This window comes from Oncorhynchus gorbuscha, linkage group LG16 (genome assembly GCF_021184085.1).
Source record: "Oncorhynchus gorbuscha isolate QuinsamMale2020 ecotype Even-year linkage group LG16, OgorEven_v1.0, whole genome shotgun sequence".
Taxonomy (NCBI): Eukaryota; Metazoa; Chordata; class Actinopteri; order Salmoniformes; family Salmonidae; genus Oncorhynchus; species Oncorhynchus gorbuscha.
Window position 1 is genome coordinate 14,045,243 of NC_060188.1, and position 16,365 is coordinate 14,061,607.

Genomic DNA, 16,365 nt, shown 5'->3' on the forward strand with positions numbered 1-16,365 from the left:
AACACTGCAGGTCAGGAATATACTGTAGTTGTCAGTGTCAGATCAATAGAGTAATTTTTTGAAAATACTGTCCCAACTACAACAAAAAATACTTAAAAACATGTAATTTTGTCCTAAAAACATTTAAATTAAATACTGAAGAATTCCTATGGAAGACTGCTTTAGAGGAGTGACAATATGGCCGACCGGTGGTTTCAAAGCATCTCATTGGCTAATACATAGCATCAGCAAGCCAGGGTTTATATACATCATTGTTTTAATTTAGACAGATGACAAGCATACCCAAACTGACATTGTAAATTTGCTAGTTCACTAACAAGACATCATTTGCTATGGAGACCTTACAATTAAAAGCAAGCACTACAAACAATACAAAAAGGTAGCAATACAAAAAGTGTAGTACCATACAGTAAATGTGTGGCAGCAAAGCTCCCAGTTTTCAACCTCCAATGGATCTGACACTGTAGTCGGGTTGTGGAAGTTCCCTTACAAACAGGGGCGGACTTAGTGATTTGGGTGGACAACATTTTGTTATGGGTTTTATAGTAAAGACATCACTGTAAAAAGAAATGACCTTTTAATGTGCCATTTTTGTTTAACCTGTAACCTTTATTTAACTAGGCAAGTCAGTTAACAAATTCTTATTTACAATAACGGCCTACCAAAAGGCAAAAGGCCTCCTGTGGGGGCGGGGGCTGTGATTAAAATGAACACAACAGGTCATGATGTTTCCATCTGATTGTCAAACAATCACTTCTTAAAGTAGCATCCAAACAATTTCCTTCAATTTGCAAGTGACAAACTATCTCACTGGAGATGATCCGATTATCCTAGTGAGCCAAACAACGCCCCTGTCTTTCTATATGCTTCCAATGTGTCTGGCCAAAAAGCGAATGACATGCCATGCTCTGTTTGGCCAGATTGCATCAGATACATTGTCTACACATACATGTCTTCTGCCTCGATGACAATGCCAGTATTACAAGCAGCACTTGTCTTTTGACTAAAGAAATGGATTAACTTACAACATTTTTCTGTTAAATCTTCTTTCTTTCCTTTTATTTTCACTGGTTGCGTTAATTGCACATTTCTCTGCCCCGCTGTGAAAGCATCTAATTGATACAGCTTAATTACAATGAAAGTCAAATTTGCAATCATATCGCGTGAAACAATGCACAGGAACTCTGTAGAGTTGGAATAGTCCATTATTATAAACCAGTTGTGGGGTCTCATGCAGAGACATTATTGGGGAAGAAAAGAAGATTGCCAGTATTTTATTATTATGCCCAGGTCACAAGGCACCTTGATGATGTGAGGCCTGAGGCAATTGCCTCTTCTGCCTAATGGTAAGTCCACCTCTGCTTATAAATCAATGTAATTTAGGTATGTCATTTGTTTCATGCTGAGCACCAGCTTTAAAATAAAAAATAAATGTGTGGGCATATGTTATCAGAAATCATATGTGAACCAATTTCTTTTTAGTCCTACAGTTTGGGCTGCTGAAGTTTCTGTGTGTTGCCCGACTCTTATCATCACAGTCCATATGATTGGAGAAGCCCAAAGAGCGACTTCTCTCTCTCTAAGCTTTCCTCATAATGGTGTGGTATAGTTGGCAGGGAACAGACCACTTTTACCCCGCAATCTTCCTTTCCACCACGATGGATCAGAGTGATCCAAAATGTCAATGACATCACCTGCACGGAAGCCTAGCTCGTCCCCTTCCTCCGCTGTGAAGTCGTACACTGCTTTCACCTGTATGACTGCCCTCTGGTACACACACACACACACACACACACACACACACACACACACACACACACACACACACACACACACACACACACACACACACACACACACACACACACACACACACACACACACACACACACACACACACACACACACACCTGTGTTAGGTCATAGTTGGCCATAAGAACCAGTAATTTCAGAGGACATCAAGGATGAGCCCTCATTTACTGACTACAGTAGGCTTACTGTACCTGTGGATGAGGCATGGTTTCAGATGTCCTTTGGGGGGCTGGGAGAGAAGATAGAGGGGTGTTTCTACCAGGGGTGCCTATGGTGTGAGCCCTCACCTCCATCCCAGGTCTCTTACTCTGGGGGAAGAGAGGAGAGAGGTTGAACTCAGGTCAGACTTAAACCAACCTACAGTATATCTCAGAATCACAGAAAAACATTACAAACCCAATGAAATCAAATAAAAGCAATGGCATGGTTTTACATGACCATGGTACATAGCAGCTTCTGAAAAACCGACATGATTCAAAAGACTGCATTGTAGGTAGTGTAGGTTTGTACTTTGGGGTGAGTGGTGTTTACCTGCTGACTGTGAGGAAGGTCTGAGGCCCTGCGGTGTGACATGGCTGCAGTAGGGGCCCCATAGCTCCTCTCCTCAGGTAGACTCCCCCTCTTCAACTGACAACAGAAGGATGTGGACAGGAAAGGGTTAATAAAGGCCCCGTGCAGTCAAAATGTAGTTTTTATATCCTATTGTACAACAGCTGCTGAAACTAACAAAAACATTTGATCAGTGTTATTCCTGATAGTTGCTGGTTGAAAGTACAATCTACACAGGACCTTCTGTGTAGAGGTTTGATTTTCCATGGTGACATCACCATGCAGTACATTGGTTAATAGACCAATACCATTGGTTAATTGACCATTCTGGTGCAATAGCTCACTGATTTCAGTTCCTGTATGTGTGCTTGAGAATACAGAAGATACAGAAGAGTGGGAAGTCTAGAAAGGGAAGGAAGGCTTCACTAATGAGTTGATTGAACTGAGTTAATATACGGCTGAAATACCGGTTGGGGTGCGGATGGGCTCTGGTCATCCCGGCTACCGTCTCTAAGGTAGATGTCCCGTTGCTTGGAGATAGAGGTGTTCTTGTAGAAGTCCACCAGCTTGTTGAGGGAAGTGAATTTCTCTGACCACAGGAAGTAGTGGCCTTTGCTGTCCTTCATCACTTTGAAATGCTGCACGTCAAACTCATGTCTGAGGGGAAAGGGTTTATATATCAGTGAGGCATGTCACAACACAACATCTGGCCTCTTAGTCACATACAGTACAATGCAGGTTTAGGGTCAATTCCAGTCAATTCAGGAAGTACACTGACATTCCAATTCCAATTATTTTCAATGAGGAAGATTTGGAATTTAAATTTGGTTTAGTGTCTGAATTAATTGGAATTTAAATGGAATTGACCCCAACCCTGGTTGACACTGCCTGGGACTATTTGTATATTACATTTGTGTTGATTTGTGATAAGCATGCCCCTGTGAAGACATTTAGAATAAGTGGAAGGGACAATCCCTGGGTTTCAGATAACTTGGCAGAATTCATTAGAAAGAGAAATATCTCTTGGGTTCAAGCTAGACATACAAGTGCTCCTGTTGACTGGGCCTCCTTCAGAGCGCTAAGAAACAAATACACAGGATTGATCAGGAAGTCCAAATCAGATGACTATTTAGATGCAGTCACAGAGAACCTAAACAACCCTACCAAGTTCTGGAAGCAAATCAAATCAGTGTCAGGTTCTAACGTATCCTCTGGCCTTCCTGACCATTTAATGATGGATTCTAATGAAGTGAAGGATAAAGCCCATATTGTAGGGGTTTTAACAAGCACTTTATATCTGCTGGTTCAGTTGTTGATAATGATGGGGCCCAGGCCTCTAATGTAAGCTCTGTTACAGTCAACTATGATATAGCCCCTCATGTAAACCATTTGATCTTTGAGTCTGTTTCTTATACTGAGGTCTATAAAGCACTTCAGGCAATAGACACTAAAAATGTATGCAGGTCCAGACAACTTGGACCCCTACCTCTTAAAGATAGCAGCTGGTATTATTACTGAACCTGTGGCTCACATTTTCAACTTGAGTCTCTTGACCAATTCCATACCAGGCATTTGGAAATCAGCTTATGTCCTCCCGCTGCTAAAGGGTGGAGATCCCTCAGATGCTAAAAACTATGGTCCTATCTCTAAACTCACTATCCTGGCCAAAGTCTATGAATCCCTAGTGAACTCACAGTTAAAAAAACATCTTAATTGAAAATAACTTTAGATTGGGGCACAGCACCACAACTGCAACTATGGCAGTGGCAAATAACATCATTAATGCACTTGATAAAAAGCAATATTGTGCTGCTCTCTTTGTGGATTTAGCAAAGGCCTTTGATTCAGTTGACCATGAATTGTTGCTAGCTAGACTCAGAAACATTGGTCTCAGTGAAGGGGCAGTAAATTGGTTTAGGAACTATCTTTCTGACAGAACACAATGTGTATATACTGACAATCACGAGTCTAGCTTTCTAGAGATTAATAGAGGTGTGCCTCAGGGTTCCATTTTAGCTCCTGTGTTGTTCTCAATTTTTATTAACACATTTTTTTTTATTAACGATTTTGGAAATGGGATGCAACCAGCAAAGTTAAATCTATATGCAGATAATACAGTCATATATTCATGTGCTCCTTCTCTGGTTCAGGTTGTTGAAGAGCTCCAGACTGCTTTTCAGTCACTGCAGGCCTCCCTTTATGGTCTCAAACTGGTCTTGAATGTACAAAAAACTAAATTCATCACCTTTACCGGAGCTAGAACTCTGCCAGAGAACGTTAGCATTGTCACATCTGGTGGCTTATCCATTGAAAAAGTGTCGTCCTGCAAATACCTAGGTATTTGGTTGGATGACAAGTTGTCCTTTAAAGTTCATGAGGATAATCTTGTGACAAAGCTTAAATTGAAATAAGGCTTGCTTTCCGCTTATGGCTAGAAAGAAGCTTGTTCAAGCCACTTTTCTCTCTGTAATTGATTATGGTGACTTGTTGTATATGCATGCAGCCTCCTCCGTCTTACAGAGACTGGACTCTGTTTATCATGCATCCTTGCGCTTTATTACAAACGCCAAGTCACTCATCCACCATTGGTAGGTTGGACCTCATTTATATGTGCAGAAAGATACATTTGTATGTGTTCATCTACAAAGCCCTTTTGGGTAAACTCCCTCTTTACCTCTGTAGTCTGGTCTCCTTCACCACCAGCAGTTACCATACCTGGTCTGCTCAGTGTTGCTACTTAAAGTCCCCAGGACATTCACAGTATTAGGCAAGACTGCCTTCTCTTTTTGTGCACCAGAGGCATGGAATAGTCTACAATCGATGTTTCATCTAGATATGCTAGTGCCACTGAATGGATTTAAAATATTGATGGGAGACTCTGTTACAGAGGAGTGTAAATGCTTTTATTAGGCTGGATCATGTTGTTGTATTGTTGTATGTTTTAATTATGTAATGTATTGAATGTTGCTGCCTTCTTGGCCAGGTTTCCCTTGAAAAAGAGACTCTGGGTCTCAATGGGCTTATCCTGGTTAAATAAAGTTTAAATAAACAATGGTAGGATGTGATGAGTTATGATTCAAACAATTTAGTTGTGTCCTGTCCTATTCCATAAATCCAAAGTCAACTGTTTCTCTGGTGCAGTACTTTCATTGTCCCCTGCTGGCTTATGTTAGATATTGCAAGAAAAAGTTGTACCAGTGATATCAAGTATAGCCTACAGAAACTGAATTCTTCCCCTGGCTCATAGACATTTCATGAGAAATGTAGGGAGATTGTGAAAATGTTCACATATTACTTTTGCAGGTTAGCATGTTACCACATTTTACAGAGTTCATGCAGTGAAAACTCTAACCCCCCCCCAGGTACTGTTTTGTAATCAGTGAGCTAGCTCGATGTAATATCCTGGCCTGAGCCTACACCCACCCACCTGACAGAGATGGAGAATTCTCCAGGGGAGCTCTGACTGCCACGGATCAGGAATCCCCCCACCTCCCTAGACATCAGGAGCTCCTCAGCAGAGCTGCGGCTTGCCGTCTCCTTGAACCAGCTGGACAGAGAGAGATACAGTATACAGATGTGGCTATACTGTACTTACTGTAAGCATACAAACGCATGTTGCATATGTGTGTTCAAATACATTTTATGGATGAAAATGAGTAACTTTATTTCACCTTGGGGTTTGTCTCTCAGTGTAGTTTTGGGGCACAAAGCCTTCCTGTCCATGCAGCTCTGCCTTAAACCACTCATCTTGACTACCTAGAATCTGATTCGGGAACAAAGATATACAAAAACAACAGAGCTCACTGTTTCGGTTTAATATTACAGTAGAATACAACAGTAGAACTTTGTGTGTAGAATTTAGGGATTAGATTAGTGGAATGTGTCTTTAAAGAGAAGTCCCACACTCAGTTGTGCTACTGCCATTCTTTAGTCTTACTATGGCACGCTATTCTGAATTGTAATGTGTCTCCTCCCATTCTCAGGTCATACTCACTTTCAGGATGTCTCCCTTTCGGAAGCTCAGCTCATCCTCAGCCGTAGCATTAAACTCGTACTTTCCTCTGGCTTCCATGGCGAGCGGTGGAAGGGTCAAAGAGTTGGAATAGGGATGCAAAAGGACTGCAGTCGGTCTATGGAATGAGATGAGTCAGGGAGAGTTGTGGGTTGGTAGTTTCAAAGTTAACAAACTATACAGTGCAGTCAAACATGTTATTTCCTGTGTTTTAGATATATTTCGACACTGACGTTGGAATAATACTGTGTATTTGTGAAAATGATGATAATGCCATTTTAATGTACGGGCTGTTTGTGAAGACCGCCTGAAATATCCTCCTGTTTTGGTGGGATGAAGTTTTGGCAGTAAATTAGTTAATAGATCAATATGAAAGAGAGTTCCAAACTTTGTGCAGGACTGATTTCTTCATTCCGGCTGCACCCGCAGCTTTTGATACCGCACCCGCCCCCTCCCGCGTGCTCTCTGTCCGACTCCCACCCTCTACTGCAAGAACGTGTCCCGAACCCAACCGCAGTCCCGCAATGTTACTTCAGGAGTATGTGACGCAGCTCACTTGCCAGCCATGGTCCTAGCGATTGTGTGCCCTATATAGGCAATATCAAAATGAGCAAAAAATAACCTAAGAAATAAGTTAAATTACCAGAGATTCTCACGTGGCCCATTATATTAGGCTATCGGTGTTACTGGGCTATATTAGCCAATAGGCTAGACATAGTTTGAAGAGAGCAGAGTTGGAGAGAGAGCAGACACATTCACTTTCTCTTGAGAAACGTTTTACAGCGAACCTTTTAGGAGTGGGACCATTTTCAGACAGAGATTTTAAAAAATAAAAGGTGATCTATATGTATTTCTAAGCAATGTAAACTACAGCCTAATCATATTTAGGAAGTTGATTTCATTGGAAAGATGTCTGCCCCTGCTTCTCCGCCCATGCATAGTCTATAGTTTACTATTTTAATTGAGACTACACACACACCTGATCATAGCCACAGGAAGTATGGATGCTGAGAGTGCTGCAGCACCCCCTAAAAATAATAATTATTTAAAAATGCAAATAACAATGTTTTACTAGTGTTTTACTAGTCCTGTATGAAAGACCAATACAGATGTCTGTAGCATTTTCAAAAAAATATTCTCATCCCCAAAATTGTCTGTCTGATCACCAGCTTCCACCTGCAGCATGAACAATTATAACCGCACCTCAATGATCTCTGTCAGACCGGCAGCCCTCCACCTCTTTGCCAATAACAGCTACAGTTTTCAGTTTTCTCCTCCTCACTCAGACTACTCCCAGAGAGTCCTAGCCTATTTCTAGCTAAGAAGCTATTTTTGTTTCTTTTTCACCATTTTAATTGAAAAAAAATCCCAGTAAGGTACTTAATTGTTAATCAGAAATGATTTGATATTGAGATGAAAATGGCTGCATTAGACATTTAAGTCCTTAGCTCCTATAAGCTCCTATAAGGAACAAAGGCCTACAAATAACTGCACACTGTTTAAACAGCTTACGATATACTTGTATTTTAGGTCGACATTGCCAGTAACTTAACTCTGGCGAGGTAATTCTGCTAAGGTGGTGCAGTGGTGGTTTGCAAAATACAATTGTTACCAGCCTAGACTATGCTGTACATTCTGTCATCTGTGAATACTGCACCTGGGGCTGTAACAACCATTGCATGGGGAAATACATTCAGTGGGATAAAACACAAAAAAATAATTGAAATGGAGGAGATGACATGAGAGGAGTTGTGCAAAAAGAACCCAGATTTAGTTTCAAAACCCTTTGGTTCAGTTGTATCCTTCTGAACACAAGCCTAAGTTTAACTTTAGATAAATATATCCCATTCCTAGCTATGAAGTTTAGATATGGAAAATGAGAAATAAAGAAATGGGGAAACTGTAAAATCATTAAAAAATGGAAGCAAAACAGAAAAGTTGTCTGAGCCAGACACTTCCCCTTACCTTCTGTCACGAAGCTGAGCAGAGAACAATTCTTGTTTCGGTAGTTCGTAGCATTCACCATGTGTTAATGTTTACCTACGGGATACATAAACAGACATGAGCATGGAGGAACAGGCAGAAGAGCGAGTCAGAGGAGGACAAACAACATCAGGAGCTGTCCATTTCCCCTTTCAATTAAGTTAAAAAAAGCGGTGTAATATTTAGAGATTGAAATCTCATGATGGTAATTATCTTTGATGTTCAATTTGCTGCTCTCCCACGTGTGTGTGGTTGAAGGGGTGTCTGCAGTGCATGCTCCAAAATCACATACATTATCCAACCCCAGAACCATAGATAAACACAAGATTACATACAATTTCATAAATCTATCCCAGCCCTACCTCTCTACCTATTCAGCCATCAGACACCGGAGGGAGACAATACCAGCGCTGTAGTATCAGCTTCTATTGCTCACCACGGCTCCAAACCTGTACCCTGATTAAAACTCCTACTCTGCAGTAAAATACCCCTTCTGTTCCCCCTCTCTGTCTTATTCAGAGCGGATATGAGTGAGGATAGATAGATGATAATGAGAATCATTCACAGAGTTCTACTAAGCCGGATGGAAGGCCGCATAAACAAGATGAGGACAACTGAAGATGAAATTCAATTACATGTAGAAAGTTGTTTTAACTCTGTGTGTTTCTGTCAGACCCAGATGTATCTCTTTCTCTCCCTTTTTCTTTACCAGACAGGAACTATTCATAAAACCAGAGGAAACTCTCCTCTGTCTCTCTCTCTAAAGTCAACACAACATGTTCACTTATTGATAGTAATAGCTCACATATCAGTTTAATATAATTGTTTTATTTAAATGCAACCTAGGAAAGTCAGTTAAGAACAAATTATTATTTACAATGACGGCCTACTCTGGATGACGCTGGGCCAATTGTGCGTCGCCCTAAGGGATTCCCAATCACCGCCATATGTGATACAGCCTGGATTCAAACCAGGTACTTTAGTGACACCACTTGCACTGCGATGCAGTGCCTCAGACCACTGTGCCACTCGGTAGCCCACATATGATAACAAGAGTATTTTTTCTTGGAGGTGTGGATGAGCAAGGAGAAGGTCAAGGGATATCACCACACATTCCATTGACATAAATTCAACAAATTGTTTAATCTAAACGATTCCCACTTCAGTTGAACCATGTGTGTACACAGAAGTGCACTCAATCTGTGTTATCTAACTCCTTCGCTCCATAAAACCATGTACCGTAAACACAGTAAAACATGCATGCAGCCAAACAGGAACTTTAGTTTTAAATCACTTGCCTCATCGAATGACTCTAATGTTTTACTAATGAATGGAACCAATGAAGTGAACCTCCTGATTCCATTGCAGATTAGCCCTCATAAACATTATCAATATAACTCTTACTTTTGATTTGAGATAAAATATATCTCAGCAGCTTGCTGAAAAAGCATGTACATAAACTGCATACATTCAACAAATCTCAAAATACTGTCAACTGCACTGACGAGAGAGATATAGTAAGGTAAGACACTACACTGACGAGAGAGATATAGTAAGGTAAGACACTACACTGACGAGAGAGATATAGTAAGGTAAGACACTACACTGATGAGAGAGATATAGTAAGGTAAGACACTACGCTGACGAGAGAGATATAGTAAGGTAAGACACTATACTGACAAGAGAGATATAGTAAGGTAAGACACTACACTGACGAGAGAGATATAGTAAGGTAAGACACTACACTGACGAGAGAGATATAGTAAGGTAAGACACTACACTGACGAGAGAGATATAGTAAGGTAAGACACTACACTGACGAGAGAGATATAGTAAGGTAAGACACTACACTGACGAGAGAGATATAGTAAGGTAAGACACTACACTGACGAGACAGATATAGTAAGTGTCATGACTGTCCTGATCAGGTCAGGTTACAGGAGATCACAACCCTACAGATTATCTCTCAACCCCAACAGAGGAAGAGAGATCTAGGGGTCTGAAGATGTGGGGGTTTTATGACCCCTCACACCCCTGGTAAATCTCAGGCCACAGACAAATTCCTTTGTCCTGTTACTATGGAGAACCAGCCTCAGAACATTAAACATGAACTAAAGGGACTTTGGAACAATGGTTTTCGTCAGCCACAAAGGTGGTCATGACGATAGATGGAATATGAAAATGTATGTCATTTTTGTTTTGTTATTAAAGGTTAATAGATGACGTTATTACGAAAACATTGTATCGTGAAGAGCTTTCCTAGTATATGTTTGATGTTTATACATTGTACGTTGTGTGGAAAATGTCCAAATCAAAGGGAATGTTTTGGTAAAGATGAAATGTTAAGTTAGTTGTCTAAAATTGGATTTGAGAAAAACCTAGACCTTGCTCGTAACTTGGTATGCCCAGAGAATTGCCCTAAAGGCGATTACACCCACCTCTGACCCAAGGGTATAAAACCTGTGAGTAAAGAATTTACAGAAGACTATGTGACCCAAGCTGCAGCCAAGGTCTAAAAAGTCAACGAACCCAGAACGCAATGCAAGTTTGAAGACAAAGAAATCTTTTTCTACCCAAGCTACGAATGAGTAGCTGTGTCTAAGCAGGTGAATTCAAGCCGGACCCCCTTAGCATCCAATCCCAGCGAATCGTGGTATCTAAAAGGTTTCATTCCTATGCTGTGAACTCTGAGCTACAGAGCTGTCTGTCCTCAGAAGACCCCTTCCAGAGCAAGGTTGAGGGAACAGACTCCTAAGCCAAAAGGATACTGACATCGTGAGGACGATCAGAGAGGTGCACTGGAGAAGTGCGTCATCGAGCAGCCTGAATGGTCCCCTGAACGGTCCCCTGGACGGTCCACACAGAGAATCCTCGGAGGTCTTCCCCACATAATTACATCATTATATTCTGACCCATAAGAGCAGCAGTTTGGGGCAAGGCTAGGGTTAGAATAGCATATCTGACAAATTCACCCAAATGTATATTTCTCTCGTGTACTTCCTTTTTCCTCTCTCTCTTTGAAATCCCCATTTTGGGTAACACGCTCCATAGTGTGTTGGCCCGTTATATTAAGTTCTAGTCAATAGCCTATAATGTGTTTTGTCTATTTGTATCTTTTATCATCATTTTAGCTTTTTGTAAATAAATATTAAACTAAGATTGGTGTGGTACGAACTCATTAGTGAGACCCGGGTCCGAACTCATTGGTGAGACCCGGGTCCGTGCAGATTCACGGACTATACGACGTTCAGAACGAGATTGTAGAGGTAACTGGCTAATTAGCGGCTTTTGTAAAATCGATATTCTGATATTCTTTGAGTTAATTTGGAAAATAGGTTAATGAGTTAATAATTGCTTGATTCAGTTAATCACGCAATTAGAAACTTTTAATCGTTCAATGAACAACAGTCGTCACATTAACTAATACAACGTCACAACATAAGGTAAGACTGATGAGAGAGATATAGATAAGACACTGCACTGACCACCACAAAACCCCTTACCCCAATGAGCATTAACCACTGATAAAATCTTTGTAAAAAACACTGGTCAAATACATCCCACAAACCACTTAATCATTCTGCTGTCAGGACAATTCTGCTATTAGACAGCCGTGAACACACACACACACACACACACACACACACACACACACACACACACACACACACACACACACACACACACACACACACACACACACACACACACACACACACACACACACACACACACACACACACACACACACACAGACAGAACCTCCTTGTTGTCACTCTAGAGCCCTCAAACTCAACTCTGGACCTCAAAGCCAGTTCCACTGCATTTGTTTATTGTTCCCCTCTAATTATGGACGGATTTAGACCTGGGCCACCAGGTATGTGCAATGAATTATCAGGTAGAACAGAAAACCAGCAGGCTCCGGACCTCACAGGGTCAGAGTTGAGTGCTCTAGAACAGGTATTTGTACACGCAATGCCGTCGGGGGTACGCTAAATTAAAATGTGATTCACATTTTTTTTTAAATAATAATAATATTTGTTTCTCTTCACATTTTCAAATAGTCCATTCATATTTTCCAACGGGGCTATACATTTGGGTGAGGATTTTTTATCGCCTGATTAGCCTCGTTTCACTGCCAAAAATAAAATGAAACCATCTAGTGTTCAGCGAAATAACAACACAATGTCAAATACAGGTAGCCTAGTCAAATAAATAACATCTAATCACATTAACTGTTATTCCACTAACGGTCCATATGTAGCCAAACGTAGCTGCTGCTCATGTTGGTATCTGTACTTACGTCGCAAAAGCCATGACAAGGAGACATAGTGGAGTGGTAACGCGCATGCAAGCAGTTGCTTCAGATGCCACTTGGGTACACTGCAGCATCCATCGAGAGGCTCTTGCTGCCAAGGGAATGCCTGACAGCTTGAAAGACATTTTGGGCACTAAAGTCAAAATGGTTAACTTTGTTAAAGCAAGGCCCCTGAACTCTTGTGTATTTGCTGCACTATGCAATGATATGGGCAGCAACCATGTAACGCTTTTACAATATACAGAAGTGTGCTGGTAATCAAGGGGCAAAGTATTGACACGAGTTTAAAGTTTTCTTTACTGACGATAATTTTCACTTGTCTGACCGCTTGCATGATGATGAGTTTCTCACATGACTGGTCTATCTGGGTGATGTTTTTTTCTCACCTGAATGATCTGAATATAGGATTACAGGAACACTCTGCAACTATATTCAATGCGCAGGACAAAATTGAGGCTATGATTAAGAAGTTGGAGCTCTTCTCTGTCTGCATTAACAAGGACAACACACAGGTCTTTCCATCATTGTATGATTTTTTGAGTGCAAATTAACTCAAGCTTACAGACAATGTCAAATGTGATATAGCGAAGCACCTGAGTGAGTTGGATGAGCAATTACGCAGGTACTGGATGACACAAACAACTGGATTCGTTATCCCTTTCATGCCCAGCCTCCAGTCCACTTACCGATATCTGAACAAGAGAGCCTCATCGAAATTGCAACAAGCGGCTCTGTGAAAATTGTATTTAATCAGAAGCCACTGCCAGATTTCTGGATTGGGCTGCGCTCAGAGTATCCTACCTTGGCAAATCACGCTGTTAAGACACTGATGCCCTTTGCAACCACGTACCTATGTGAGAGTGGATTCTCAGCCCTCACTAGGATGAAAACTAAATACAGGCACAGACTGTGTGTGGAAAAGGATTTAAGATGGAACTCTCTCCAATACAACCCACCATTGCAGAGTTATGTGCATCCTTTCAAGAACACCCTTCTCATTAACCTGTGGTGAGTTATTCACAATTTTTGATTAACAAATAAGGTTGTAAGATGGTTAAATAAAGAGATAAATGAAATTATTATTTGTGCTCTGGTCCTATAAGAGCTTTTTGTCACTTCCCACAAACTGGGTTGTGACAAAAACTCACACTCATTCTTATGTTAGATAAATGTATCGTATAGTGTGTGTGTGTGTGTGTGTGTGTGTGTGTGTGTGGCAGGTTTACGATGATGGCAAAAAACAACATTGTAGAGTGCACTGACCCTGGTGCTAGAGGGGGTACGCAGCTGGAGGTTGAATATTTGAAGGGGTACAGGACTATAAAACGTTTGGGAACCACTGTACTAGAGGATGGAAGTCTCAAACATGTAAAACAGTAACAAAACAGTAGCCGAGTCCCCTGGGAAGAGACAGTGCAGAGCAGAGGGGATCTACTCTAGTAACATGTCACCAGTGAGGTGGGCCAGGGGCATGTTGGCAATGTGCCAACGTCCCTAGAGCTCCCCTGGTATGGTGACCTGGGTGAAGGGGATATTTGCAGTGGTTTCGACTCTCACTGCCCACATTCATTTCAGATGGATTTTTTCAGCTCCCAACTGTTTTTTTCTTAGCACTTTTGTGCCTCTTCAACAGCCCAGTCGGTTGTTATATAGTCTTGTAGGGCCAAACATTCAACCATTAGTCAAAGAAATAGGATTATGATGTCTAAAACAGATATCTTTATTAAATAACGGACATTGTAGAAGTGGTAAGATCTATTACGGAGTAGCGTGCATCATTTTCTTTGTTGGAAATGTTAGAAACGGTAAGTTTTATAATTAAGGATTTACATTATGCAAAGCCTAACTATGTGAAGGCACGAAACATTTCTCTACACTTCACAAATCAGAGATTAGAGAGGAATGTGCGGAATGTGTTTTTGAGAGTAACTATGACATCCAACTACCCAGCACTGAGGAGAACAGCACTAGACAATACTGTATATACATGTATAAATATCCATCTATTCTCATTTATGAGAAATCCAAATTCAACAAGTTCTATGTATTTTAGTAAACAACAATTTACCACCATGTAAAGCATTGAAAGATCCAGTGATACTGTACTATTTGTAATCTATTTGACACACCATAGTAGCTCACACTATGTCAATTAGACTGACATGGCTAGCCTACTATGATTGAATCGAGGACCTTGTTTTAGCAAATAAACAACCCCCCAAAAACATGAACTTATAAAGCTTGCTCAATAGTGCACCTGTCCTCTTCAGTGGCTTTCTATTTGAACTGAGTTTCATATCAAAATAAAACACATTATGAACATACTTCCTCATCACATAAATACAACTATTGTTGAACTCATTTCCTACTACTCATAAATTACCACATCCCAGAGGAGAAGCTATTTGAGGAAAAAACGTTCAAACAAAAAGCTATTTGAAAATACCTTTCACATCACCATGGCATGGGCAGGGGGACTATATGTAAAGTTAGTTTTCAAATCATTTAGCAATAATGAAAATATTTCAACTGTTAGGTCAAACATAATATCCTTGTTGTTCTACATTTATAATAGCATTGCATAATATGGTGACAAGTTGTCTCATAGCCTACTTATGTGCTCCAGAACTATATTGCATATCCTCTTCACCAATGTCTGTGGACAACTGTTGGTTACTGGGGACAGTTATTGATTGTATCAAACAGGTAGATAAAGTTCTCTATGTGGCACTTCTTTCAATTGTCCGGTTAGTTGCCATAGATTCAGAATCTAAAAGATTTCAAACAAATTATAGGGATACCACTCTTGAGAGAGAGACAGTTCTCTAACCACTAAAGAGCAATGATTCACAATTCAGATGAGAGGAAGCTGACTAATTATTATAATTAATTACATTACAGAAAAAGTGGAGTGGGTATGACTGTAACAGCTGTTCATAAGATTAGAGCAGTGTCTTCAAGCCAGCATGACATTATAAGAGGTTTGGTCATTTTGGTGACATGAATTGGCTACCCATATAACAGTGGGTATATTACATTTACATTTATGGTTACATCACGTATGTAAGAATAATCTAGCTTTCTTCAAATGGGTAAACTGTATATTGCAAAATGATATTTACCTTTATCTCATGTAAAGAGCCACGCGTTGACAGTCACAAGAGGCCGGGAAATTTACGCAGCCAGACAGGGCTTTGCCTACTAGATCATAATTTCAGTCAAAATTTCGCAAGGTCGCATCAAAAGGAAAACGTCATATTCGTAAAATCATAAAGGTTAAATAAAACAAATCCGTTAAAGACTGTTTACTTCCGCGTCCTTTCATTGAAGTATAACAAAGCTGAGACTTTCGAGTTCCCTCCCCAACACGCACAATAGCCGAGTGTCCCACCGCGGAGATGAACCAGTTACTTGCACTTGGTTAGTGACCGCCTCTTTTCAAAAGGAACTTTTGGACTTTACCTCAAAAATGCCCATGAATAGAACAGATCATTTTCATAATGTGACAATAAATAATAAAGGCTTATGCACTTGGTTAGATTACCACCCCTTTTCAAAAGGAACTTTTGTACTTTACCACAAACATTCTGAAGCACTGCATCTCAGTGCAAGAGGCGTCCCTGCAGTCCCTGGTTCGAATCCAGGCTGTATCACATCCGGCCGTGATTGGGAAGTCCCATAGGGAGGCGCA

General features: G+C 40.7%; 1 protein-coding gene across 1 annotated transcript; it reads right to left on the bottom strand.

The window, feature by feature from the left end:
- Positions 1 to 238: 238 nt before the first annotated feature.
- LOC124000719 (growth factor receptor-bound protein 2-like) lies at positions 239 to 16,069 on the bottom strand. The gene is made up of 9 exons (XM_046307294.1): positions 15,797 to 16,069; positions 8,339 to 8,413; positions 6,356 to 6,491; positions 6,033 to 6,124; positions 5,789 to 5,908; positions 2,829 to 3,018; positions 2,344 to 2,439; positions 2,004 to 2,120; positions 239 to 1,767 (listed from the first exon to the last, which is right to left on the bottom strand). The coding sequence occupies exons 3-9, from the start codon at positions 6,431 to 6,433 to the stop codon at positions 1,591 to 1,593; spliced, it is 870 nt and encodes a 289-aa protein (XP_046163250.1). The 5' UTR covers positions 6,434 to 6,491; positions 8,339 to 8,413; positions 15,797 to 16,069; the 3' UTR covers positions 239 to 1,590.
- Between the last annotated feature and the right edge of the window lie 296 nt (positions 16,070 to 16,365).

Bases quoted from the DNA above. Each gene is read 5' to 3' on its own strand.
- LOC124000719 (XM_046307294.1), bottom strand. From the start codon at position 6,433: ATGGAAGCCAGAGGAAAGTACGAGTTTAATGCTACGGCTGAGGATGAG. The intron at 6,125-6,355 runs GTGAGTATGACC...TTCCCGAATCAG, and splicing joins GAAAGGGAGACATCCTGAAA to ATTCTAGGTAGTCAAGATGA. The intron at 2,440-2,828 runs GTATTTCAGCCG...TTCTGTTGTCAG, and splicing joins GCCCATCCGCACCCCAACCG to TTGAAGAGGGGGAGTCTACC.